Source organism: Canis lupus, chromosome 7 (assembly GCF_048164855.1).
Source record: "Canis lupus baileyi chromosome 7, mCanLup2.hap1, whole genome shotgun sequence".
NCBI classification, from domain to species: Eukaryota; Metazoa; Chordata; class Mammalia; order Carnivora; family Canidae; genus Canis; species Canis lupus.
In genome coordinates this window covers 61,782,081-61,809,640 of record NC_132844.1, presented here as the reverse complement: position 1 = coordinate 61,809,640, position 27,560 = coordinate 61,782,081, and the positions used below count along the sequence as shown (strand labels likewise).

Genomic DNA, 27,560 nt, shown 5'->3' with positions numbered 1-27,560 from the left:
TTCTTCCTCTATAGCTAAAGGGGAAAGAGAAGAAAGGTCAAAATTCCAATTATCCAGAATCCTCTAACTGGAATATTGAACAAATCATGACTACTTTTCTCTTGGCACATGAGTTCAGGAGCAAACTGCAAGAAAGCTAAAAGGTTTATTCAAGAGAGACTGGGCTTATCAGGGAAGTCCTGAGATCAGAATACATTCACCCCAAATTCCCATGCCTGCCACCACAGCCCTCTCTCTGCGTGAACATCTGGGTTTTGAATGTGATATAAAGGCTCTCAGGAACACCAACTGGATGCAGAGCCCTTTGTGTGCTGCCCCACCAGGGAGAGAGTGGCTGGAACATTGAAGATTCTCCACCTCCCAAAAGGGACCAAAATGATGAGTTCTCTGTGTGTGCCTCAGTTCCCAGTAACTCCGGTTGCCAGCAGTGCCTTGCCCAGCTCACTCCAGGAAGACATGGTTGCCCAGTCCCTACCAGGCTCTGTCCCTGAGGCCAGAGATCAAGATGCCAGGGGGCAGGTGGGGGAGGAGACAGGAAGCACAAGAGTACACAGATTTGGCTCAAGCAGAAACCACAAAACTAGAGTTCATGGGAAAACCAAACAGCTACTGCTAAGCCCACCTGATTCTCTCTGGCTTCTAAAAGTTTGAGTGTTGGCACCAGGATCTCCTTGGGATGTTCCCTAGTAGTGCTGTGTGGACACCAAAGTCCTAAATCCGACGTGCAGGATATGGCTGCTGGGTCCTTAACAGGACTGGGAGGTGAGGTGGGATTAACACAGAGATAGCAAGAGAGGCATGCTCCCAGGCTGACCTTTTCTCTAGGCATTTCATCTCTGCACTAGTGTTGGGGTCTACGCAGCCTCCTTTCTACATCTGGATTGTCAGGGTATTGATGGCTGGTATTACTGTGTGCCTCGGAGCTTTAGAAGGGAGCAACCTGGCAAGGGAATCACTGGAATAGTAGTAATAATATAATAGTAGGTAAAACTTATTGAGCAATTTTAATGGGCCAGGCACTGTTCTAAGCATCTTACACATTATTAATTCACTTAATTTTCGAAAGCAGTTCCATGCAATTGGTATAGTCATCATCCCCATTTTACAGATGAGGAAACTGGAGCACAGAGGTCTAATAACATGCCCAAAGCCTCAGGTGAAGCCGGGGTTTCTGCTCCAGGACTGATTTCTGAACCACTACATGCACTGCTTCCAGAGTAGAGAATCCTAATCGTGCCACGAACGGGATGTGGATGGGAGGATGGGGTGTGATGGGCAGGGGGCCGTTTGAGGGTAAGAGTCTTGGCTGTAAGCCCTGGAGCAGCTCTGGGGAGGGATAGGAGGTGAAGCTTGCCCCTGGCTGGGGCAGAGCCAAATCTGACCACCACGCAGGCACAAATGCTCTCAGCACCTCACAGATTCCATGGTTCTAACTACCTGGTAGATTCCATGACTCAACCCTGGCTGGGAGGCACTGTTGTGTTGGTTTGTGGTTGTTGTCAGCAGGGGAACCCTTTCTAAAAATACAGTGGGGGATCCCTGGGTGGCGCAGCGGTTTGGCGCCTGCCTTTGGCCCAGGGCGCGATCCTGGAGACCCGGGATCGAATCCCACGTCAGGCTCCCGGTGCATGGAGCCTGCTTCTCCCTCTGCCTGTGTCTCTGCCTCTCTCTCTCTCACTGTGTGCCTATCATAAATAAATAAAAATTAAAAAAAAAATAAAAATAAAAATACAGTGGAACCGATCAGAGGCGAGTGGCTGTGCTTGAGGCAGGGGAGGAAGGCCCAGGTGGCTCCGTCCCCACTAGGGCACTTCTTGGAAATCCAGTTCAATCCCCCAGTTCTAAGACGTGAGCCTGGGGTCAGGGGTCAGGGGTCAGGGCAGGAAGTGTGGTGACAGAGTTGGAGTGGTGTGATGTGAAAAAGAGATTCCCCCCACCACTGCTGGCTTTGAAGTTGGGAGGGGCCATGAGCCAAGGAGCGCTGGTGGCCTCTAGAAGCTGGAAAGGCTGAGAAAACCGATTTCCTCTACAACCTCCAAGAAAGAACCGAATCTTGCAGACACTTTAATGTTACCCCCATGGGATCAGATGTCAGACGTCTGACTGACAGAACTTGATAATAAATGTCTGTTGCTTTGAGAAAACACCCAAACAAAAGAGAGGTGTGGCTAGAATCTTCCAGACTTTCTCTGGGCCCCTTGTACCTGGGCTCAGTTCCTGACTGGTAAAGGCATACCAGCAGGTGAGACCGGAGGGGCCACCACCATGAGCTAGGTCCTCCATGGGTTCAAGGTCAGGGCTGGGCTTTCTAAGCTTCAAGAGCGAGGTCCAAAGGAAACAGAAAGACAATAGAGTCCAACTATGGGGCTTTTCCTATGGAAGTAAATGAACCTGGCTCCAATCACATGATCTGGGATGCTAGAATGGGCCTTCCTGAGAAGCAGCCCTCTCCTCAATTGACGAGGTAAAGGACGGCCAGGCCACCTCTTGACAAAGAGGAGGTGGGACAACTCACCTTCTGAGGACACATTGAACCTGCTCAATAAGAAAAGATGCCATCCTGTGTCTTGTCTACCCCCAAACCTGGAAATTCCCTCTGTGTCTGTCTTTTTACTCAGTCTCTTGCCCACTGGAAGAGTCCTTGGAGATCTCAGAGGTCTCGAGCTTGCCACACAGCCCAGAGGGACACCTGAGGAACATTCCAGCAGGATCCAGAAAGAAGGAACATGGAGAGAGCCACCATAGACTCAGAAGCTTCCAGAGAAAGAAGGTATCTTCAGGAAACCCCTAGAGCAATTCCAGCAGCTAGGAAGCCTTGGGAGATCCTAGGAGCAGGGTCTGAGCAGAGCCCAAGCCCCAGGTGGACCACAGCCCTGTCAAGATACAAACAAGCCTCCCTGCCTGGCAAATTCATCTAAAAGGAAACCAGTGGTAAAGGAGGTGGAAATTCGGATCTGCCTGCATATACCCAAACCTGATCATTAAAACAACCCCAGCTTGCCCCCAAATGAAATCCTCTTTCTGACAGGCCTGTGTGCAGGATTCCTTTGCATTTGGGTACACCTCTCTCACATAAATTGGCAGGAAACAAAGGCAGCTTTTCATTTACACTTCCTCAAGGGTCTGAGTTCACATCAGTATCACCTAATTTCTGGAAACCTGGTTCAAAAAGAACTCTTGGTGGCCACACCTGTTTCAGCAGGAAGGCTTCCCCTCAGACATCAGCTGAGGATGGCAGCTCCCCTCCTCTACAGCCTCACTTAGGAGAACATCGCCCTGCCGTTGGCTTGAGGGGTATCTGTGTTGAGGCTGGGGCTGCGCGGGTCCTGAGGAGGTCAAAGCAAGGCAAGGAGACAGCCAGCAGGCCACAGCTCCCAGCTCCTCAGCTGGGAGGGGAGGTAGGATGGGGCAGGGCCCAGCTGAATGTGGTTCAAGCCCCTGCCCCATCCCTTCATTAACTGTAGGGCCTTGGGCATGTCACTAGGTCTCTCGGAGGTTGCTCCTCATCTTTGTAACTGTGAACGATGATCCCCACTGGGCGGGCTGGGGGGTGGGGGGCTAAGTGAGAGATACGGTGTACAGCAGGTAAGCACAGTGCCTAGCAGGTAATTTCTGCTCAATGATTGAGTGGGCTGCTTATCATCATCACCACCATTCTCATCCTTGTGTCCCTCTGCTCCACCTTAGCTTGCCCAGCAAGGGTTTGGCTCTGAGCTTGAATCACAGTAAATTAAGAGTAAGTAGCTATAGCCGTGGGTGAGAGCCACGGGGAAGTGGGTGGGCCCTTTGGTCTGCTGTCGGGGAGAACTCTGAATCTGGACATTTGGGGCTGCTCTTTGCAGATGGGAAGACAGAGGCCCAGAGTGGGTGGGGCTGGCTTTCAAGGTCGCAGAGCAGCTGTGGTGCCAGGACCCAAACAGGGTGCCTGAGTTGTAGTGCTGGGCTCCGGGACATGATGCAGTGCTTTACATATGGCACATGGCTCGCTGCCTCTCCCCAGACTGGTTCTCTTGGTGTGTGTGTGCGTGTGTGTGTGTGTGTGTAAGTGCAGGGGGGTGCGGTGGCCTGCTTTGGGGAAGCTGAGGGCTGGGCACAGCTGCTGCCTCCCTTCCAGCCCACTCTTTCTCTCCTTCTTGCCAAAGGGAGCAGCATCTCACTGGGTCTTTGGCATTTCTTTTCTCCCAGAGATCAGAGTCGAAAGCCTGGAAAAATGCTCTTCCTAGCCCAGCCTCAAAGCAGCCACAGATCTCCATGGAGGCTGAGGCTTGGGACCTTCGTTTAGCTCTTTTCCCAAATCCTAGGCAGGTGCAAACGAGAGAGAAAACTAATAATAAAAATGCAAATGAAAAAAAAATGCAAACGTCTAACATCTATTAAGCATGTCTTATGAGCTTGGCAGGATTCTAAGTGATCTCTACATTCCCATTCACAAACCCTGGGGGAGGCAAGCTTATTATTCCCATTTTGCAGATGAAGAAGCCAAGGTTCAGAGAAGTTAGGTCTCCTGCCTGAGGTTCCCCAGCTCAGCTGGTGAGTGAAAGGAGCCAGGATTCAAGTCAAGGCAGCCTGACTCTAGAACCCTCTGGTCACAGCCAGCATGCAGGGAAATAATGCAGAGACCTGGCATCTCTCCTCTCCATCTCCTGGTTTTCCAGAGACTCAAAATGGGGTGCCTCCTAGAAGAAACAAATACACCTAAGAATCAGATCTGGGGTCACACCGAGACTCCCTCATGTGTTGCCTGAGGATTTCTGAGCATTTGGTGGGGCTTGTTTGGGGCTTGGTTGCCCCACCTGTCAAACCGGGATCATTACTCCTATGTTGCAGGAAGCCTCCCAAAATCAGTGGAGAGAAAGGAGCTGGCAGGGACAAGAGGAGGGCTGGAGTGGGGGTGTGAGGCCCCAAATTGCCAGAAGCCCCCAAATGGCCCCAAGCACTGGCCCCAGGTCTAATCCCAGAGGCTTAGGAGGGGTCTGTAGCTGAGCGAGTTTGATGCCTTGACGCAGAATAACCCAGAACCCCTCAAAAAGACCCCCTATCTTTACCCCACTGAGGTGGAGCATCCAATCCTTGGTCACTAAGGAGCCCCAGCCTTTCAGGGAAGCAGCAGATGGGCCCCACAAATGTAACCCGCAAATGACGTTAATGAGGCCCTTCCTTGCTAATTAACAGGTCCACATGACAGGAACCTGAAAAGGCCAGTCTGTCCCAGCAAGCCCCAGCAGGCCTGACCCAGGCACCAGAGAGAGGCCTTTGTCCAAGGGCAGAGGGGACGCTGAAGGTTGGGCTGGGCTGGAGCAGGAAGCCACAGGTTGGGGGGGAGGGGAGAGGCCTGGGGGCGGGGCCTGGAGAGGGCCTCTCTTCAGACCCCACCCCCGCCTCCTAGTTAGGACACCTTACTCAGAGAGTGCTCTGCAGACCTGCCCAAGGACTTCACCTGGGGACTGGCTGGAAATGCAAGTCCCCCATCCCGAACCTACTGCATCAGTATCTGATCTTGACAAGGCCCCAGGCGGCTGGATGCACATCAATATTTGAGCTGCCCCTGGGCCGAAATGACTGTGTCTTTTCACCTATCTGAGCCTTTTGAATCTGTTTCCTCAATTGAGAAAACACATGTAGTTTCTAGCATGGTGCCTGGTTCAGTAAATAACTGATAATAATAACGATGATCTTATTGTTATTGTCACTCATTTATTGGCTGGGAGGGAAGGGGCACCCGGTAGCCGGTCTGCTGTGGTCAAGGGAGAGCCTGGCTTTCCGGGGTTGAGCCACAGGGACGAGAGGAGCTTACATAATGGGTGTGCATGTGCGCACTGACCTGCCAGCAAACTGCAGCACGCCTCCAGGGGACAGGAGTAAACAACAGTCTCCTTCACACCCCCGCAAGGTACACAGGTCAGCTTTCGGGAGGCCGGTGCCAGCCTGACCCAGGCAGGAAATATGTGCCCAGCTCCAGGGATTCACGGCTTCCTACCTTTTCATCTGGCCAGAGACACAAGGCCAGGGGACCCCAGGAGCAGGGATGCCAGAACCAGCAGCCAGCCCTAGGGAGCATCAGGGTTCTCCTGATCAGGGGCTGGCTGCAGTCCCTGCACATTTATTTAGATCTGCAGAAGTTCCAGGAGGAAAGAGAATAGCCATACCACATCCAGGGAAGGAAACCCCACAAATCTCAAGTCTCCCTGTACAAAAGAATCACCCGAGAGCTGGTGAAAACTCCAGACCCTAGGCCCTCGCCCAGTGATTCTGACATTGTGTGCCTGAGTGAGACCCCAGGAATCTACATTTTTAACAAGTGTCCTATGTGGTTATGACAAAAGCAACTTACATTTGGAGGAACAAGGCAAGAGATATAGGACAACCCACTGCTGGGGTAGGGTGGAGTGGCAGGGGATAGAGAAGGTCGGGTAATTAATCCAAGGAGTCCAGAAAGAGAGATAGCCCTGTTTCTGGCAGCTGCAGCCCAACCCTCATCAAGGAATTTGCAAAGATTCACATCTCTGCGGTCTCAAGCACTTAGCAAACAATCGAGGGGCCTTTTAACATCTCTCTGTGGGCTGGGGGGAGGCTGGAGACTTAATTAAAATTGCATTTGCATTAAGTGAAGCTCTCCTAATAGTTATTAGAATACTTGTCAAGGAAATTGTTTAAAGAAAAACATACTCGTCACCACCGTCACCTGACTGTTTGCATTTTACCCACTGCACCAGCCTACCCTTATGCAAACAGACTTTTACATGGTTGTAGCCACAGTTACTCCTTAATTCCCATACACACCTCCACATCAATTTTCCCCTCTGTTCCACTGCCTGTTCTCTAGGGCCAAATACCACCAGCACCTCAGAGAATGTTACAGACTCCAGGACCCTATGGAATACTAATCTCAACCCCTCTGAGACCTTAGGATGGTCCCAGTTTCCTCTGGTCTACAGCAGCGTTAGGAATTGATGACAAGGGCAGGAAGTGCTCAGAGTCAAAATGGCTTGGACATAATAAATCATACAGTAGTCATCCCTTTTTTTTTTCTTCCTGTAAAGGCCCACCTAGTAAATATTTTTGGCTTTGTGAGCCATACGGTCTCTGTTGTGGCTACTCAGCAATGCCACCGTAGCATGAAAGCAGCCACAGACCATATGTAAATGCCGGGCATGACTGGTTGTTTTAATAAAACTTTATTTATGATAATAGGCCATGGGCCAGATTTGAGCCACGGCTATAATTTGCCAATTCCTGCTCTTAGGGCTTTTCTTTTTAAGAGTCTTCAAACCCCTGCCATGTACGAACCTCAGGCAGCCATTCTGTAGACAGTCTAGACGCTATCCCCATTTCACAGAAGAAAAAAACTGAGGCCCAGGCAGTGGCTAGCCTTTACTCTATAGACAGAGGCAGGTCTGGTACCTCCATCCCATCGCAGAATCTCCAACATTGGCCCCTCCTGTCCCCACTCCAAGCACACGCCCTGTTCAACAGGGAAGAAGACCTGGGCTACACCCACTGGCACCCCTGGGAAACACCCCGGAAACACTGGGAGCCATCCTACTGGGTGCACGTTGTTTTCCACCCCCTATGTGCAGGGTGCAACCAGGCTGAGTCAGCTGGAGGCCCAACCCTGCCCTGGGAATGGGAGGAACTGGCCCTGGGGCTCCAGCCCTGCCCCAGCTGGTGAAGGCTGCAGCTGGCCAGAGGTGACAGGACACGATGCTTTCACTTCTCTCACCAGAGGGACTGATCCCCACCAGCAGCCTGATTAGTGCAGGCAAAAATATAGAGAAGGGTCTCTGGCATTTTTAAGGTCTCCCCTCAGGAAAGGAATGTGTGTGTGTGTGTGTGTGTGTGTGTGTGTGTGTGTGTGTATGTGTGTGTGTGCGCGTGCGCGTGTGTTGGGAGAGGGGTGGCAGGAAACACGTTCTCAAGCAGGTGTCCCTCAAGTCAAATTCACCCTTGAATCGCCTCCCAGTAAGTTAATGCAGCAAGCTGGCTAAGAGTGTGGTCTCTGGAGCCTGGCTGCGGGGTTCAAATATCAGCTCTGCCTCAAGAAGGAAATTTTGGGGGTACTGGAAGTGTTCTCAAACCGAATTGTATGGCTGCACAACTCACGGAGTCTACCAATAATCAATGAATTGTATTCTTAAGAAAATCCTGGCTTGGCCATATAAAGCTGTGTGATCTTGGGCATGTTACTTACCCTCCCTCTGCCTCAGTCTTCCCATCTGACCAACAGGAATTATAGTACCTGCATCATCAACTACAACGGGATTGCTAGGGGATCCCTGGGTGGCTCAGCGGGTTAGCGCCCCCTTCAGCCTAGGGCGTGATCCTGGAGTCCCAGGATGGAGTCCTGCATCGGGCTCCCGGGCTCCCGGGCTCCCGGGCTCCCTGCATGGAGCCTGCTTCTCCCTCTGCCTGCGTCTCTGCCTCTCTCTCTCTCTCTCTGTCTCTCATGAATAAATAAATAAAATCTTTTAAAAAAAACACAAAACAAACAAAAGGATTGATAGATGAGGGTTCAACAAGTCAACAACATAAGGACTTTGGAACGGTATCTTGCACCTAACAAGGGGTCAGCAAGCATTTGCTACATGGGCGGGGAGAGGTGTTGGAGCTTCAGAGTCAGACTTGGCAACACACATGTACTAGTAAGTTCCTAAACTGTGCCTCCAAACTGCTCTGCCCCTCCTCGCCTTTGTTCCTGCTGTTTGCTCTGCAAAATGCTGGATGCCCTTCCATCTCAGCTCGAACGCTAGTTCCTTTTTTTTTTTTTTTTTTTTTGAAAGATTCTATTTATTCATGAGAGACAGAGAGAGAGAGAGAGAGAGGCAGAGACACAGGCAGGGGGAGAAGCAGGTTCCATGCAGGGAGCTCCCCATGTGGGACTTGATCCCGGGTCTCCAAGGACCAGGTGCTGGGCTGAAGGCGACGCTAAATTGCTGAGCCACCGGGCTGCCCTCAAATGCTAGTTCCAATCACAAGTCATCTCTCTTCTCTGCTCCTTATGCACTTCGTTTTTTTTTTAATTTTTTTTATTATTATTTATTTATGATAGGCACACAGTGAGAGAGAGAGGCAGAGACACAGGCAGAGGGAGAAGCAGGCTCCAATGACCGGAGCCCGACGTGGGACTCAATCCCGGGTCTCCAGGGTCGCGCCCTGGGCCAAAGGCAGGCGCTAAACCGCTGCGCCACCCAGGGATCCCTGCACTTCATTTTTTATAGCAAAGGCTCAGAACGGTCCAAATGGCATATGGTTAGCTCTGTTCCCCCACTGGCCTGAGATCCTTGGGCCAGGGAGAGGTGATATCTTGCTTGTCCTGCTCCTGTCCAGGTGACTTGTGTCCCATCTATGACAACCCAGGTGCTGAACTGAATCCAACAGCAGGGGCTGAGCTATATACCACCCTCTTGTGGGTCATGGTACAGTGGCCATAGAGGTCAGTGAAGACGATGGGGTGACCATGAAGGTAGGTGAGCTAAAACAGTGATGGGCGAATTAAGTGAATTGCTGTCCCCATCCAGCCGGTTTCCCTCAGTTATAGAGGGTACAAATCGCAAAAAGATGCAGTGATCAGGTGACCCAGAGCCAGGACCCAGGGCTGGGCTGGCACCGTGATCCCGGATGCCTGCAGAGGCATACCAGCCTGCCTCAAGGGTCCAAGGGCGGCTACGGGTCAGGAGGGACTTCCTTGTCCCATCTTGGGCTCCTGCGTCTCGGCCTATTGACAACCCAGGCCCCACGCTGAGCTGGCATGAGCCTGTGACCCCAGTGAGCCACTCCATGTCTTGCACCGACTGCTGTCTGCCCAGCAGTGGCTTCCGTTGGCTTTTCCCGGGCCTCCCGGTGCAGAGCCAAGCGTGCCAGCGCCCAGATCGCAGCCCCCTCTCTGTGCCTATGATCTGGGCCAGGAGAGGAAGGGAGCGGGGCAGACAGGGTGAGGGCTGCAGGGACAGCCCCTAGTCCTCGACTGGGGGCAGGAGACACTACGGACCCGCGGTGCAGCCGGCGGAGGGGGGCGCGTCGCCCAGCCCGGGAAGCCCTGCGGACCACGAGGAGTCGGACCTCATCTGCACGGAGGAGGGAGAGTGCCGAGCCCGGGGCTCCCCTCCCGGCGGCGCCTCGGCGGCGGGGCGGCAGGTTGCGACGTGTTCCTGCCCCGCCGCTCGGGGCCGCGCCTCCCGCCTCGCGCCTCCCGCCTCCCGCCTCCCCGAGGCCGCCGCGGCCGCCCGCGCTCACCCAGCTCGCGGCTCCCCTCCTCCGGGGCCTCCCGGGTGAAGATCCAGGGGGGGTTGGTGGCGTAGAGGGAGGTGCCCGCGGGGTTGGCGTGCTTCCTGCCGAAGAGTTTGCTAAAGGTGCCCTGCACCGTCTGGCTCTTCTTCATGCTGCCGCCGGCCGCGCGGCGCCCCGGGAAGGAGCCCCCCGCCGCCGGCCCGGCCCGGGCCCGGCCCCAGCTCCGCACCGGCTCCCCGGGCCTCTAGCGGGCCATGCCGCCCCGGCCCGGCCGGCTCCCCGCCGCGCGCCCCGGCGACAGGTGCTGCGGGCGCCGCCGCTCGCCGGGAAATGCGAGCTACCTGGGCAGGTAAGAGGCTGCGGCCGAGGCCGGCCCCGCCCCGCCCCGCCGCACCCCCCCCCCCCCCCCGGCCGCATTCCTGCCCGCCTCCTTCTACAACAGGCCATTGTTGGCACGGCCGGTGGGCTGGGGACCTCGCCCGCCCCCCACGCCCCGCCTGGAAGTCGAGCCCCGGCCTCCCCCGGGCCCTCGGGGCCTCCTGCCCGCCCCGCCCCGCCCCGCCCCGCTTCTCCCGGGGCCGGGGAGGACGCGGCCGGTTCCCGACTTGCGAGGAGGTTCGAGGCCGGGTCGATATGCGCGCTCGGGACGAGGCTGGGGACGCCGCAGGGTTCTCCGCGCCCCCAAAACTGTGGGCCGCGAGCCTTCCGTGGGTGATAAGGAAGTGCCCACTGGAAAAAAAAAAAAAAGAAAAAGAAAAAGGAGGAAAAGCAATAAAGGAGTATCCCCACCGGATGGCAAAGGTGGAAAACAGCCGCGGTGAGAGAGCTCCAAAGAGAACCGTACGATGCGATGACTAAATCTTGGCATTTTTTGTACATCAAATTCCCTTTTCTTTTTGAGAAGTCAAGTGAATATAATTTTTAGAAACCCAAGGTGAGCCGGGTGCACCTGGATCCAGTTCCCTTCCCAGGGAGAGGAGCTGTGGCCCTCAAAAGTGCTCGGAGAAAAAAAAAAAACAAAAACAAAAAAAAAGTGCTCGGAGAACAATCCTAGCTGAGGTGGGCTGGTTCCTCCTAGGGAGGGTCCTGGGGGTTGATGACTGGGTGGCCCCGTGCTAGGTGCTGAGAGTAGGGGACTAGCCAGGCCAAGGCGTTGGATTTCCATGCTTCCTGGAGGCAAGAGTGGATGGCTGCGTGGGGGTGCCAGTCACAGGCGACAGAGTGCTTCCTCTGAGCCTCCCACCCCAACCCAGACAGTTGCAGTTGTCCAGCTCTTTGTACTAAAGGCAGTTGATTCCCCTTCAACTTTTCATTCTGAAACATTTGAAAGACTAGTAAAATGACCACCTGTACACCTTTCTCCTGGATGGTCAACACATCACCACATTTGCTCAGGTGCCCTCTCTCTCTACATGCACACACCTACACGTGCCTTTTTATTTTTCCATGTTCATCTTGCTGAAGATGGAAACTTGTAGATATCCTGGCCCATCTCCCCATGCATACCAATACTTCAATATCCATTGCTAATAATAAGGATATTCTTCTAAATGACCACAATACAGTTACCACAATGAAGTATGAAAAATTTCCCAATTATCTCCCAAATGTAATTTTCATTTATTTTTTTTGTCCAATCCACACTCCAGCCAAGATTCACACATTGCATTTGCTTGTCATGTGCCTTTACATATTTAGTACCATTGCCTACTTTTGTTTTTCATGACAGTGACATTTTTTAAAAGTCCCCTTTACTTGCTCCAGGTTAAGGGACAGGATGAGTTGGGCTTTTAGGGCTTGTGGCTATGAGGTCATTATTTTCTCAGCAGGAGGGAAGAGACTGAGGAACCGATGGGCTAGGGGTGGGGTGGGGACAGGAGCATCTTTAGAAACACTTGTGTTCCCCAGATGTTCTTGGTTGGAGACATGCCTGTGGTCAACCATGTCTTACCCCACCCTACCATGGCACTCTTGGAACCTATTGCCATTCATTCAAGGAGTAGTTGTGGAGGCTCTCCCAATTGCCTGGTTCTGGGTTGAGGGTTTGGGGGTACATGGGAATATAAGCGAATTACAGAAGTTTTATTTCTACCATGGAGGATCTTGAGGTCTCATTAGGGAGATGGATTTAATGATTCAAGATGGCAGGCCACGATGACTAAGTTCAGAATAGTCATTGGTGTCACTCATTACACATAGCAGGAATTCAGAGGCGGGGAAGTCAACATGGGCTGGAGAAGTCCAGGAAGGCTTCTTGGGAGAATTGAGACTTGAGCTGGCCCATGAAAGATGACAAGGATGTTAATAGAGAAGGGAAGGAGCTGTTCTAGCATATGCACATACCCATACCATCCATCCCTCCAACCTCCTACTTCTGCATCATGGTTCCTCCTACCGTCCCCACAGGGAAGGCACAAGGGAAACCCAGATGCCCCATCATGCCCTGGACATCATCATAACCTGCCCAAGGGCTCTAGACACTCAGGCATGAGACAGAGGCTTCCTTCCTGGAGACCTTGGAGGCTTGAAGTGCTCCCATTTAGGGTAGCTCCTGGGCTCTTCTACTCTGGACCACCCCCAAGCAGAGCCACTGAGGAGGAGCTCCATTTATATGCAACATCCACTACACACTTAGTATTCTGGAGAACTGTTCTGTGCCAGCTGTGGGCTGCAAAGGATCCAGAGAAATCAAAGACATGGCATCAAAGTTCAAGTTGCTTTCATCTATTTGGAGACACACACACACACACACACACACACACACACACACATGATTAGGGGAAGTAATGGGGAGGAGAAGACAAGGGGGACAGAGGTTCAGAGGGGCAGCAGTCAGGGTAAGCTGGAGCATCTGGGGAGGGCACGCAGGAGGCTCAGCATGGTGGAAGCTGGGAACTGCGGGGTGAGAAGGAAGTCACGACAAGGTTGGCCAGGGTATCCTGGGCTTAAAAACACCAGTGGGTAAGATTGGAAACAGCCTAAATTGTCCATCGGGAGATGACTGTTTAAATAAATTACAGCACATCCACACAATGGAATAATAATGCAACTCAAAAGAAGAATGAGTCAACTGACTGTGTCCAGTTATCTCCAAGATAAACTGATAAACTGTTGACAAAACGGTGTGTGTAGTTTGCTACTATTGGGGCAGGATAAGTAGGTTCTTATTTGCCTGTTTGTATTGGCACAGAAGAACTTTGGAGAGATGCATAAGAAACTGATAGAAGTGGTTACTGGGAGTGGAGATGGAGGGAACTGGGCAAATGGGATAGAAGTGGGCGGGAGAGGGATCCCTGGGTGGCTCAGCGGTTTGGCGCCTGCCTTTGGCCCAGGGTGCGATCCTGGAGACCCGGGATCGAATCCCAGCTTCCAGTGCATGGAGCCTGCTTCTCCCTCTGCCTATGTCTCTGCCTCTCTCTTTCTCTCTCTCTCTCTGTGTGTGACTATCATAAAATAAAATAAAAAAAAAGAAGTGGGAGAATTTTGAGCCTAAAATGCTTTTTTTTTCTTTAAGATTTTATTTATTTATTCATGAAAGACACACACACACACACACACACACACACACACACACACACACAGAGAAGCAGACTCCATGCAGGGAGCCCGATGTGGGACTTGCTCCTGGGACTCCAGGATCACACCCTGGGCCAAAGAAAGGCAGGCACTCAACAGCTGAGCCACCCAGGTATCCCGCTTTTTTCATTTTCCAACCATGTAAATATATTTGATGTTTAAAATTAAAGAAAAAGTGTGTCAGCCACACTTCAATTAAAAATAAAGAAAAATAAATAGGGGCATCTGGCTGGCTGGCTCAGTCAGTTAAGCAGCTGCCTTCAGCTCTGGGTCTACAATCCCAGGGTCCTGGGATCAAGCCCCATGTCCCGATCCCTGCCCAGCAGGGAGTCTGCTTCTCCCTCTCCCTCTATCCCTCCCTCCCCTTGCTCACGCTCTGTCTCTCTCTCAAATAAATAAAATATTTTTAAAAAAATAAAGAAAAATTTAAAAAAATAAAATAAAAAAATAAAAAAGAAATAAAGAAAAATTAAAAAGAAATAAGTAGGCAGGAGAGTCTAGAAGTATGGTCTGTAACCCAGAAGCATCTGTATCACCTGAGATCTTACTAGAACTATAGAACCTACTAGAACTGTAGAAACCCTCTCCCTGACATTGAGCAACCTCTCTGGGCCTCAGTTTGTTTGTCTGTCAAACAGGCTATTAATTTAAGGTTGTCATGAGATGCAGTGAGCTGATGGATTAAGGTGCCCAACAAAGGATCTGTGTTTTAACAAGGTCCCCAGGTGACTCAGGAGCTTGTGAAGGTTTGAGGAGCTGTGGCCTAGAATCAGTGGTTACCAGGAGGAGGCACTGGTGACTGGTAACAGCTGGGGGTTTTGTGTATTTGCTTTTTTAAGTAATCTCTACACCCAACGTGGGGCTCGAACTTACCACCCTGAGATCACGCGTGGCACGCTCCGCTGACAGAGCCAGCCATGCCCTCCAACAGCTGTATTTTGAAGATGTTCATCTAGTAGCGGATGAAGGACAATGGGAAGAAATGTAGGCTGAGGGGCTAAGTCAAGCTGCTCGATTGATCTGTTAATTGGTTAGTTAGTTAATTAATACAAGCAGTTGTAGGGGGCCATGGAGGGCAGGACTAGTCTGCTGGTGGTAGCAACAGAGCCAAGCTTTTCTGTGGGACATTTCTTAGGGAGGAAGGAAGGTGTTGATGGACAGTTTGCACACAGGGGAAGTAAAAAATGCTCTGATGTGCTCGCTTCGGCAGCACATACTAAAAAATGCTCTGAGCCTGTTTCCTCGTCTGCAGTGGGGGAGCAAGAGTGGCCCTCATAGTGTTGTCAGGAAGATGCAGTAAGATCATGGGTGTGAAGTGCCAGCACAGGGCCTGGTGCCCGCAGGCCACCCCCCCTCTGAAGCATTTGTTCATTTCTCTGCCCTGTTGACTCCCTTGCTTTCTGGGGGTGTTTTGGCTGGGATTGGGGAAGGAGAGGGAATCCGTGTGATCGTGAACAGCAGAAGGCCATCGGGCTGCAGAGTCTGGATGTCAAGGTTCTTTCTGCCCATCCCCCCACTTCACCCGGATTTCAGTAGCCCATTGGCAGGGGCCGGGTGGGGGGCAGTCTCTGGAAAGCCTGGGTTCAACAGGGGGCACTCCCTCTCCACCAGTCCAGCTCCCAGCAACACCTCAACCTGCTCCCCTGGTAAAAGAAACAGCCCAATAACAGGCTCTCCTAGAAACAGCCAAAGCCCAATCCTGTAATTAAATCTTGGTTCAGCAATTACTTAGTAACAAGAGCCGACTTTACTGGCCGCTTCTGGACTGTGGGGTGAAATTGGGGCCCAGACACTATAGTCTTCCCAGAGACTCAGCTAGGACTTTGTCAGATTTATGGCTTTCCCTACATCCAATGAAGCCAAGCACTCCTGGCTGAGAGAGTGCACTCCCAGTAGGAGAAGTGCAGGCCTGAGAGGTCCTGAGGTTCCCCTTCACCCCCACCTGGGTGACCCTGCAGGGACAAAGGTCAGCACTCCCAATTCCCACTTGCTACTGAGCTATGGATCATCTGGTCCAGCCTCTTGTTCCAGGCTGGAGACACCTTTTGCCAGAACAGCCCCTGAAACTTTCCTTTGGCCTCTGGTGGGGGGGTGGGCTCCGTCCCCTGACTTCTGCATTCCTCTGGCCAGGTGGGTGCCAGGAGATGAGGTCAGGCTAAGAAGAAGTCCAGCTCGCGGGAGGCAGAGGGAGACTCCCACATCCTGAGAGCGGGCTCAGAGAAAGTCATTACCTGGTGCCCAAGAGTGTGGAGATCAAGCACAGCCCTGGGTGGGGGGAGTGGTATGTTGCGGGGTGCTGGGGAGAGACACATTTCCCTTGGTAACTAACCATGGGCTCTGCCCAGAGGACCATGCCAGAGTGGGAAGGATCCTTGCTGGGAAATAGGTTTGAATCCTGACTCTGCTGTTTAGCAAGGGTGTGGCCGTGGCCGAGCTACCACCTGAGTGTGTCAGTTTGTTCATCTGAAAAACAGGGGCTATTATGTGAGGTTATTATGAGATTCAACAAGATAGTGGGTCAAGGCATCTGAGAGGCTGACTCATGGTAGGTACCTAGAGGCTGCATGCTCCTGCCCCTGTTCCCAGCCCGACTTTGGGTGCAGAGGGGCTACCCGGGGAACAGCAAAGAGAACAGTAGCCCTGACAGGCTGGAAGAGGGCAGTGACAATTCAACAAAAGAACCTCAAGAAGGAAAGTTCCACTGGGGCCCAGGACACGGGGTGGGGCGGACGTCTGCAAGATCGCCTTGAAGCCCAGGCAAAAACATTCCATCGTAAAACACGTCCTGAAATTTGAAATCACGTGTGTGTGCACACGCGCACTTAAAAAAATAAATAAAAGGTTGCTAAGTACAAAAAGCAAAAAACAAAACTCCATGTAGATTGTGACTACAGATATATAAACTGTATTTGTAAATGGCCAGGGATTGGAAAGGAACAGAACCATGGAGAAGATTCAGCTGGAATGCCAGGACTACATGTGGGGTTTTTTGTTTTGTTGTTGTTGTTTTTTTTAAGATTTTATTTATTTGTTCATGAGAGACAGAGAGAGAGAGAGAGAGAGAGGCAGAGACACAGGCAGAGGGAGAAGCAGGCTCCATGCAGGGAGCCCGACGTGGGACTTGATCCCAGGTCTCCAGGATCACGCCCTGGGCGGAAGGCGGCGCTAAACCGCTGAGCCACCTGGGCTGCCCTGTTTTTCGTTTTGTTTTGTTTTGTTTTGTTTTGTTCACTTTTTAGTAATGTGCTCTGCTGGTAGGTCATTTGTTTTAACTGAAAAGTCCATAGATAAGAAAGAACACAATTTAACATGGGATGCATTTTATTTTTATTTTTATTTTTTGCATTTTCTTTTAAAGAGTACTAGAAGGGAGAACCTGGAGATGCATATTCTAGAGCCACTTCCACCACTAACCTCCTGTGAGACCATGGAGCTATCCTGAGCCTCAGTTTCTCCATCTGTACAATGGGAGGGTGGGATTCAGTACTCACTCGGGTGTGGTTTCATGTCTGAGTAAAATGCTCATTGGCTGGCAGAGCAGGAGCAGAACAACAAATAAGGCTGTCTGGCACCTTCTGTGTGAGGAGGTGACTCTGGCTCCCAGGAGAGAGTGACAGCTGGGTTGTAGTAAGCATTGCCTGGGACACCAGGACCTGTGTGCAGGCTGTGGGAGCTTCAAACGTTCTGGATTAGTCCATACCCTCCAGGAATCAGCACAGCCCCACATACTTCTCACGGGCTCTGCAGAACAGCCCTTGAGCTGGGACTTTGAGCCCTGGGTGCCTTTCTCTGTGAGCCAACCTGGGTCTGGCTTACCTCCACCTCTCCCTGAGATCTGGAAGGAACAGCCACTGAGCATCTCTTCTGTGTCAGGAGTGGGGCCGAGTGGATTGCATGTATAACCCACTGCCATCATCAGCGCCACAAGGGACGGGACAATATACTCCTCATATGGGTGGAGAAAAGACTTTAAGTGATGTTTACTCCTAGTCTGTGACAAATCAATTCTGCTCTTAGGAATATGCCCCCAGAGAAATCATAGAGGGCCAAGGAGGTGATATCAGTGCAGTGTTGTCTGTGGGGATGGGGAGTTGGAGGCCCCCGGGTAGGGGGGTCTGGGAGGAGCAGAGACATAAAATGTGGTGGATGCACTGCATCGACTACATCGCGATCAGAAGCGAGGAACCAGATGCTGGTAACAGCAACACAGATGGATCTTAGAAATCAGTAGGGAGCCATCAAAGTAAACAGAATGAGGTCTAAAACACAGCATGCCACTTATGTAAATGAAAACTGCCTGCATGCAAAACAAGAATACATATATTTTGTAAGAATATATGAACAAGAAGATGCTCATTAAGTACATTAGAATGGTTGCCTCTGGCGGGGGTGGGTGGGGAATGTGGTTGGAGACTGGAGATGAAGGGGGAAAATTAGTGCAAGAGAGGAGTCCTTTGTAGACCAGGGGTGGTAATGCACCATGCACAAGGTGTATGAATAACTCAGCCCTCTGTACTTGAAGTCCGGCAAAGGAAAAACAAATAGGATCAGAGAGGCCAAGTAATTTGCCCAAACCGCACTGCAGGTGAGGAGAGGTGGAAAGACTGTCCAAATCACCAGGCCTACATAGAGCAGGGCGGTAGCAGGGCACTTTGGCAGCAGAGAGGCAGGAGGGGTGGCTGTGTGTGGCAAGGTGTGTGTGGGTACCTGGTGAGTTTCCTGTGCTCCAGTTCAGCCCACTGAGGAGTACAGGTCAGTCCTTACCCTCCAGGAACTTTGATGATGAATAAAATGAGATGATGCTTGGAGTGTGGCAAAGAAGTCAGAGAAAGGTGGTCTTCCAGGAGGCAAGACTAAGTCGGTATCATCTGGGGTTTAGAAATAATAACTCCTCGCACCTACCTTGCAGCAGGCACTGCTCTAAGCTCATGGTGGTGAGGTGGGTGGTGTGTGCACAACAAGCCTTCCAGGTGGATTCTGTTATCAGATTAGGAATTGAGGCAGAGACAGGTTAAGTGATTTAGGCAAGTCATGTAGCTGAGAAGTGGCAGTGCTGGGATTTGAACCTAGGCAGAGGGGGTCCAGAGGTCATGATCTTTTTTTTTTTTTTAAGATTGATTGACTGATTGATTTGAGAAAGAGAGGGAGAGAGGAGGGACAGAGGGAATGAAGCAGACTCCCCTCTGAGTGTGGGGCCCAGTGTGGAGTTCGATGCAGGCAGGGCTCTTTCTCACAACCCTGAGACCATGACCTGAGCCGAAACCAAGAGTCAGATGCTTAACCTACTGAGCCACCCAGGTGCTCCCAGAGGCCACGATCTTAAACCATCCCATGATTTACAAATGAAATAAGACAGATCTGGTTTGACTGGCCAGGCTTTGCTAAAGGAGGTCTCCCCAGCCATGTCCTGTCTTGAGGTCCCCACGAAGAGGGTGGCATAGCCCGGGCTGGAGATGCTCCTGCCAGGGTCCAGGCCTATGGTCAGTCATGGGGGAGGGGTTCCTACGTGAAGTCCTCAGGATGAAATTCAACTCACCTTCCTTCAAATGTTCAAGATGGAGAGACCCAACATCCTCATGGTGCACATATAGAAGCTGAGGCCCAGAAAGGTGGTGGGACTTGTCTCTGATTACCAGGCAACCAGCCCAGCACCTCCCTCTTTGGCTGAGACAAAGTGTGGAGAGGGCTAAGTTGTGGTGATCTGCTCACCAAACCCCTGCCGGTCCCCTGGGCTCCTTCCTGATAGCTTCAGGCCCCGGGCTGGAGCCAGGCCACTTTCCTCGGAGCTGGCAATGCTGGCCACATCTGCCACAATACCGTGTCCCCACTTCCTTCCCTCTCAAGCAAGATAGCATCACCTCAGAGCCTTAGAAATCCCTGATCAGAAGCTCTGGGAAGGGAAGCCCTGATTGCCACACACACACACACACACACACACACACCCCGCCAGGAGCCTCCCCTCCTGGGCCCTCCCACCCTCTCAGAAATTAGGGGTCATTACCATCAGGGTGTGAGATCTGAGCAGTGCACAAGTCATCAACACCCCAACTCCAATCTGCCACAGGGCCCCAAAGTCCACCCCGTAACCCACAGTCAGTGCTGACACAGTGCCAGGAAGGAAACAAGCCCTTGCCCAGCCCAAGCCATTGTGGCAGAGGGCAGGAAGTCACTGGCTTGTTCTATCTCCTTCCCCGGGTCCTATCCCTTCGTCCCCTTTGAAACCCAGGTCCCTCCCATATGTGGGATTTCTGACCCATTCCTAGAAGGTGCCTATCAAGTCTGGTGTTGGGCATGGGTCTGGTTCTTGAAGATGGGGATGGGATGGCCCATTCAGCCACCTACCCATCAATCCAGTTACCTGCTCACACATAATAATAGCTAATACTTACCAAGTGCTTACTCTGTGCCAGGCCCCATCCTGAGTCCTCTGCCCATCCCTAGCAGGTAGAGACCTGTAGTCTACCCATTTTACAGATGAACAGACTGTCAAATACTATCTACAGAGAAGTCAACTACTTGCCGGAGGTCATACAACTAGTAAAATGGTAGAGCCAATTTCAAGCTCGAGGAGCCTGACTCTTGGGCCTGCTATCCTGTCTCTACAGCACAACCACCCAGCATGTTAGCCATTTACTGGCCATCTATCTATCCATTCACCCCCAGGCACCCTGCCCAGCCTCCTGTCCACAGAACAGCATAGGTAGAGGCTTGGAGTGGAAAGAGCAGGGTGTGTTTAAGAAATTAGCTACTGCATAGAGTGAGGGGAAACATAGCAAGAGATGAGGCTAAAAAGGTGAGCAGGTCTCAAATCAGGGGCGTCTGGGCATCCACAGTCTATCTACCTACAAACTTATCCTCCTGCCCATCCACTTTCCCACTCCTCTGTCTGTCCATGCATCTAGCCGTCCCTTCCTCCCTCCCTCCATCATTTCTGCAATGTGGAAGGCAGAGAGAGAGAGAGGGAGACAGAAGGAGAATGGAGAGTTGATTGGGGACATTTCCTCCCTGCTGGTAATTTCTTATGACATGTTGGGGCGCTGGGGGAACATTAGGACTTCTGAAGTTACCTGAGTAACTGGGATCACTTCCTCCTCTCTCTACTCACTCTACTACCCACAAGTCACAGGTCCTGAGAGATTGCGAAAAGAGGGCATCGCAGGGGTCAGGGAAAATGTCAAGGTTAAAAGATCCTTCCAGGCCTTGCGATTTTAGCCCCCAGCCCTGCCTCTGTGTCTCCTTAGGAAGACAGAATTGTGCTGTCAAAGAGGCATCACAATGCCCCTGCCACGCAAATTCTCCCCACCCCAGCACTCCCAGTACTTCCCAAGAGTCCCTGGGAGACCCCGGAGCCCCTGACCACCAGAAACTCCATCTCACCGACAAGAGAGGCCCTGGTCAAGGATGTCCCAGGTGGGATGACATCACAGGGTTGCATCAGGGCAGCCCAAGGCCATATGAAGCCTGATGGGCAGGAAAGTGTATGAAGGCCCAAGCCTGTGTGGCTGGGAGCTGAGGGCCTCTTATAAAAAACTTGGTTGCCAGCCCACCTCAACCCAACTCTTATTCCCCTACAGTGGAGCCCCTGCTGTCTCCCCAGGGGAGGGGGCAGGAAGGCGGCCACCATCTCTACCCCCTGGTGTTCCTCTGCCCCTTCACTTCCCCAGACACTTCCTGGATGGTCAGTGCGCATTTCCCCTTCTAGGCAAACTTGGTGACAAGTAGCAATGATAGCTAAAGTTTACTGAATGCTCAAGGGATCTAGGCTCTTTATCCAGTATATCTCATTAAATCCTCATGGTGACCCTATGAGGTAGATACTGTAGTTGTGCCCACTTTAGAGGTGGGAAAACTGAGATACAGAATATTTTAAATTCTTGAAAGATCGGCCACCTAGTGCGAGTGGCAGAGCTTGAATTTGAACTCCACGCCACAATGCTACACGGCCTCACAAACGAGGAAGCTAAGGCCCTCGCTTGGCCTCCTCATCTGCTCCCTTCCCAGCCCCTCTGCCCACTGCCGGCCAACCGGCTCTCACCAAGGTTCTGCTGAGCGTGTTTGAAACCTACAGGGGTAACTGCTGGATGAGGCTGATGATAATTACTATTTGCATTTTGCTCGCACAGTTCCCACACTCACTGCCCCCCCATGGCATGCTGGTGAAGGAGACAGCCTCATTATCCTCATCTTGCCAACATGGCAACCAAAGCTCAAGGAGGTTCTGAGCTTTGCCCAAGGCTGCCTGACCTGTAAGGCCAGTGAGGCCCTGAGCTCAGACCTTCACACTCCAAAGCCCAGGCACATTCCACAGGGCCAGGTGCCCTGGGAGGCCTCATCCGCTGCCTCACCCAGTGCCATTTGCATTTCAAGAGGGCACAAGGCCTTCTCCCCAAGAGTGAGGTGCTAATGGTGGAATGTCAGGCTCTGGGTAGGCTAGAGGATGTACCTGTGGGCCGGAGGTATTTGTGAGAGGGCAGTGTCTTCCCAGACCTGCACAAAAACCCTATATGAGGTCTTCTGGCTCTACTTAGAAAGCTTCACTCTTGAGTCACCCTCTTCCCCATTGTAGATCTTGGTAGAAGGGACAGATGCATAGATTTGTGTACCTAAAATGCCTTGGGAGGGTCTGGCTGCGGGGCAGGGCTCATAAAGGGAGAGGTCTCTTCTTTTGGCTCTGCTGGAAATGCAGATAAAAATAGGGTAGTGGGAGGGTACCTGGGTGGCTCAGTGGCTGAGCGTCTGCCTTTGGCTCAGGGTATGATCCTGGGGTCCTGGGATTGAGTCCCACCTCAGGCTCTCTGCAGGAAGCCTGCTTCTCCCTCTGTGTCTCTGCCTCTCTCTCTGTGTCTCTCATGAGTAAATAAATAAAATCTTTTAAGAAAATAGGGTAGTGGGATTTGGAAAGGAGGGAAGGGGCAGGTTAGACCCTTTACCTGCCCTTTAGACTTCCTCGCTCCCTGGAATGGGAGGCTTAAGTGCACACTGCGGGAAGCAGGTAGGGGTTAGAGGTGTTCCTCAAAGCTCTAAAGCAGGCTCCTCAGCCTGGGCACCGATGACATTGTGTGCTGATAATTCCTTACTGGACGGCTGTCCTGGCACCATAAGATGGATATTTATTTATTTACTTATCTATTTATCTATTTTTAAATATTTTTATTTATTTATCATGACAGACACAGAGAGAAAGAGGTAGAGACACAGGGAGAGGGAGAAGCAGGCTCCATGCAGGGAGCCTGATGTGGGACTCGATCCTGGGTCTCCAGGATCATGCCCTGGGCCGAAGGCAGGCACTAAATAGCTGAGCCACCCAGGCGTCCCACCATACGATATTTAGCGGCATCCCTGGCCTCTACCCACTGGATGCCAGTAGCATCCCCACTGTGACAATCAGAAGTGTCTCCTGGCATTGCCAAATGTTTTCCTGGAGAGAAAAACACCCCAGGTTGTGAACCACTTCTCTAAAGTCACACACGTGCACCCTCCACAGCCCCCCCACCTCCCGTGCTCTTGACAGGAGAACCCGAGAGGGGAGGAGATGGTTCAATGAAACCAGACTTGGAAAGTATGCATTCAGGCCCCGCCCTCTCCCTAGAGCTGGCCCTGCTGGGCCCTGGGCTGGCATGGGGTGTTCTCAGCCCTCTGATGTTAGTCACCTGGAGCCCAGCTGGGCCCTCAGAAAGGGCAGGGCAAGACTGGATTGCCTGGGCTTCCTCTTCCTCCTCCCCTTCCTCCTCCCAGGTATCTTATTCCTCCTCCCGGGACTGTCCCTTTGCCCCAGTTTCTATGAGGGCCTCATCCCTGAATGTGCTGGAGGCACTGGGTGCCCCCCTCCCCAGGACCCCAGATGTTGCAGTAGCAGCCACTGAGGCATAGCTGACAGGTGGACCCAAGACAGGAGGGTCCCGGACACCAGCCTCAGAGCCTGAGAAGCAGAGTCCAAATGGCCAAGGCTGAAGGGAGGAGGCCCTGCGGGTCCTCACCTCCACAGCCATGGGCTGGGCCCTTCTGTAGTATCAAAAGGACCAGAGCCCCACATTCTCAGAAACCTACTTAATATACCAAACGTCCTGCAATGTCCAGAACTGCCCCACAACAAAGAATTATCAGCACACAGCATCCGTGGTGCTGGGGGCAGGAAGCCCTGCTCTACAGGGCTTCCTATTTCTATTTATATTAGTCTTACTTGCACGCCCAGGGCCTGGCATGTAAGAGGAATAGTTTTGAATGAATGAATGACTGAACGAAGCAAATAATGTCATATCCCCAGCTCTGCCAAGAGATGGTCATGCCAAAATCCAGCATTCAGTGTCCCTGCCAAACTGGGAGGCCTGGCTGCCTTTCCCTTCAGCTGCTGCCCTGCTGCCCACCGCCACGAGGAAACGAGGGCAGAGATGAATTGGATGAATTGGCAGCCCCAGTCCCACTCCCAGTGCAGTGGCCGTGGTCTGCATCATGGGGGAGAGGATGTGGGCCTTAGGGTCAGCCAGCCCTGGGTTCAGTCCCAGCCTGGTTCTTTACCGGCCACCTGGCCCTAAACGTGTGACTAACCCCTTACTACAGTTTTCTCAACTATAACTAGGACTAGTAATACTATCTTCCTTAAAGGGTAATGTGAGGATTAGAGGAGATAATCTCTGTAAAGAGTTTGATGTGCTCGCAGCAGGTGGTGAAGAACCCCTGCTGATAACGCTGTCAGAGCTCATTTCTGATGTTACCCCTCGGTGTGTAAACTGCACCCCACCCCCAGCACCACTGAGCCCCAGAGAGTCTGGGAAGGCTGCTGAACACTTGTTCGCCCCTGTCTCCAGCTGGGCTGTGGGCCGGCATGGGGGTCAGCCCCAGGGACACAGAGGTGAACAGGGTGAGGTCCTGAACATGGGGAGCAGTTGACAGGCCATTGGAACATTGGTGTGAGCCTGGAAGGACCAGGATTTGGGGTTGGGGTGAGGCAAGCACAGAGCCCAGGGCAGCAAGATGTAAAGTAGCTTTCAGGGGGCCCTGGCTCCTCCTTACAATGCTCACTTGCCCTTGTCCCTGCCTGGCAAAGGACCGCACAGCCAGAAAGGAGGGCCTGAAGGCAGAGAGGAGGGTGAGACGGGGCAGGGGCTGCAGTACCGGAGGCTTCCTGGAGGAGATGTCCAGAGGGTTGCTGGCTTGGAAGGATAGGAAGAATTTTGAAAGGCACAGCAGACAACACACGCGTTCCTGGGTAGGAATCAGAGCCTGCTTGGGAGGAAAGCCCTGGGCAGGTTTGAGTTGGGCAAGTAGTTTGAAATCAAATGCAAAGGAGTGTGCATTATCTCTTGAGTGCCAGGGATTTCCTCTGTAAGATGGCAGGGGTTCAACTTGCAGCAACTCTGTAGGTAGGGTTCCCTCCCGTTTCCCTGCCGGGGCAGGGGCAGGGTTGGAGGGCCATGAGGCTGGGCAGAGTGGGAATGGGTTCCCCTCACAGCAGTAGCCTGGAGGAGCAGGAGAGGGCCAGCCCGACACCCAGGCATCTCATCCTTTGGGTTGTACCGTCATGTCTGTGAAGAATCCCAGTAAGATGGGCATCTGATACCTGGGAGATGGTGTGGGGGGGCTCAAGGGTGAACCAAACAATTCGATCATGGGGCAGTCTTGAGAGTGGCAACAGAGAAGTAAATAAATGTCACTAAATGTGGCCAGTGGGGCACTGGGGTGTCTTCGGGGAGTAGACCTCTGTGCCTAAACAACCGAGAGCGGTGATTGTGAAGAGCTGGCATTGTCACTCTGTAACAATGAGAGGTGTTCTAAAATGGAATGGACTGGCTGGTTGGAAGGGGAACTGCCCCTTAGTAGATTCCAGTTCAATTGGACCAACATTTATTGAGTGCTCACTAAATGCCTTGTTCTGGAGTAAAACAAGGAACAGGACTTTGGAGGCCATTATGTCAAGGGTAAGGGTGAGAATGCACTGCCCTTAAGGAGCTTAAGGCTGAAAGGGGAAAGAGACTCTCCCTGATGGATGAGGGGAGCAGTAGGGGGGGGCTTGCTGGGCTGGGGGAACCGCCTGAGCAAAGGCCCTGAGGCCTGGAAGGACAAGGTGCCACCAGGGGTGATAGGCAGGCCATCTAGCAAGTGCACAGGGTGACGGGAGCCCTGTCCCTAAAGCTCTTGCCTTCCAGGCCAGGGGTCCTAGAGATTTCTGTTCTAGGCAGCAGAGAGCCAAAGACGCTTTGAGGAGAAGAGCTATGTGGTCTGGCCATTGGTGTGCAGAGGCCCAGGCTGGAGAGGCCCTGCAGGAGACAGGATGGAGGCCTGGCGGGAGCCAGGGCCAGTTGGGAGCCCCGTGGAGGACACTGACAGACAGCTGGACACGGGGCAGAGGGGAGAGGGGTGAGGGGTTGAGGACGAGCCTGGCTCCCAGCCTCTGAGAAGCAGGCTGAGGTCTGCACTGGAGGGGGTGGGTCAGGGGGCCCTGAGGGTCACCCCGCTCCTGGAGGTGTCTGGCCACCAGAGCTGTCTTGGGGGTGGCTCTGGAAGCTTCTGACCAGTGGCACCTGCCCCCTCACTCCCACCCTTGGCCTTAGCAGTGCAAGCCCCAGAGTCTGATGCCTCAGCTCTCTCCTTCTCCCCACCCCCCAGGACTCAAAGAAACCCTCAGGACCCAGCCGGGAGCCCAAGACACTGTCAAGCAAAAAGGAGAAGTCTCCACGGCCTCCCCTGTCCCGGTCGTGGAAACAGGACCGCGAGCAGACCCTGGCGGCAGCCTATGTGCCCGTGGTGGTAGACCCGAGGGGACAGAGCCTGGAGAAGCTCAGGTTCGGCTTCTACACCTCCCAGTACTCCAACTCCCTGAACCCCTTCTACACCTTGCAGAAGCCCACCTGCGGCTACCTGTACCGGAGGGACACTGACCACACCCGCAAGTGCTTCGACGTGCCTCCTGCCAACCTGGTCTTGTGGCGTACCTAGGCCTCTGCCAGTCAGAAGGCCCCCCACCAGCTACACCCCGACCCCCCCGCAACCCTGGGTCCCGGGGAGAACGGCGGCTTGCTCCCGGGGAAGCAAGGGCTAAGACAGCTGTGCCCGGGCTAAGACAGCTGTGCCGTGCCCACTGTCATCAAAGGCAAAGGGAGGTCTCTGTTCTCGGCAGCAATTAAAGTTTGTCCTTCCTTTCCCTGGCATCTGAATGGGTGGCTGTGGGTGGGTAAACTGAGGCCGCAGGGGGGCGTTTTACGATAGGTTAAGTCCAGAGAGGCCGGAAGACTGGGAAATGAAGCGATAGTTTATGAAACAATGAGACAGAGGAAGCTCTCAAAGGAGCGCGAGGGGTCCTGACAGGGTTGCCAACGTGGGCCTCCACCGACAGTCTTTTATTTAGAACTGACAGGGAACTGTGGCCTTATCATTCCTGGGATGTCTTGGTTTGAATAAGGACTGGTGATAACATTTTTTTTTTTTAAGATTTTACTTATTCATGAGAGACACACAGAAAATCCTGGATTCTCTACTGTGAGGGACCTCTAGGGGGGCTCACATCCTTCTTCCCTACTCACCATCTTCTTTTCAGAGAATGGCATCCAGGGAGGCCTGTGCACTTGCTAGATGGCCTGCCTATCACCCCTGGTGGCACCTTGTCCTTCCAGGCCTCGGGGCCTTTGCTCAGGCTGTTCCCCCAGCCCAGCAAGCCCTCCCCTACTGCTCCCCTCATCCATCAGGGAGAGTCTCTTTCCCCTTTCAGCCTTAAGCTCCTTAAGGGCAGTGCATTCTCACCCTTACCCTTGACGCTCAGCCAGTGA

The 27,560-nt window shown here is 52.7% G+C and overlaps 2 protein-coding genes and 1 long non-coding RNA gene across 4 annotated transcripts in view; 1 reads left to right on the top strand and 2 right to left on the bottom strand.

Annotated features, from left to right (window-relative positions):
* The window catches only part of C7H6orf132 (chromosome 7 C6orf132 homolog), a 33,270-nt gene extending 22,806 nt beyond the window's left edge, over positions 1-10,464 (bottom strand). The window contains exon 1 of the mRNA XM_072833023.1: positions 10,231-10,464. Coding sequence (XP_072689124.1) covers positions 10,231-10,375 — 145 coding nt within the window. The 5' untranslated portion in view covers positions 10,376-10,464. The remainder of the gene's footprint in view (positions 1-10,230) is intronic.
* A 1,448-nt stretch (positions 10,465-11,912) lies between these two features.
* LOC140637029 (uncharacterized) lies at positions 11,913-21,143 on the bottom strand. The gene is made up of 3 exons (XR_012034273.1): positions 18,703-21,143; positions 14,674-14,752; positions 11,913-12,499 (listed from the first exon to the last, which is right to left on the bottom strand). It is a non-coding gene; the product is annotated as an uncharacterized lncRNA (long non-coding RNA).
* On the top strand, positions 21,056-26,936 carry CIMIP3 (ciliary microtubule inner protein 3). 2 transcript variants are annotated; one of them, XM_072833025.1, is made up of 2 exons: positions 21,056-21,210; positions 26,404-26,936. In XM_072833025.1, exons 1-2 carry the CDS (start codon positions 21,202-21,204, stop codon positions 26,731-26,733), a joined length of 339 nt encoding a protein of 112 aa, XP_072689126.1. In that variant the 5' UTR covers positions 21,056-21,201; the 3' UTR covers positions 26,734-26,936. The 2 variants fall into 2 exon arrangements, with proteins under 2 accessions (XP_072689126.1, XP_072689125.1); XM_072833024.1 differs by lacking the exon at positions 21,056-21,210 and adding an exon at positions 25,560-25,715.
* Positions 26,937-27,560: the final 624 nt, after the last annotated feature.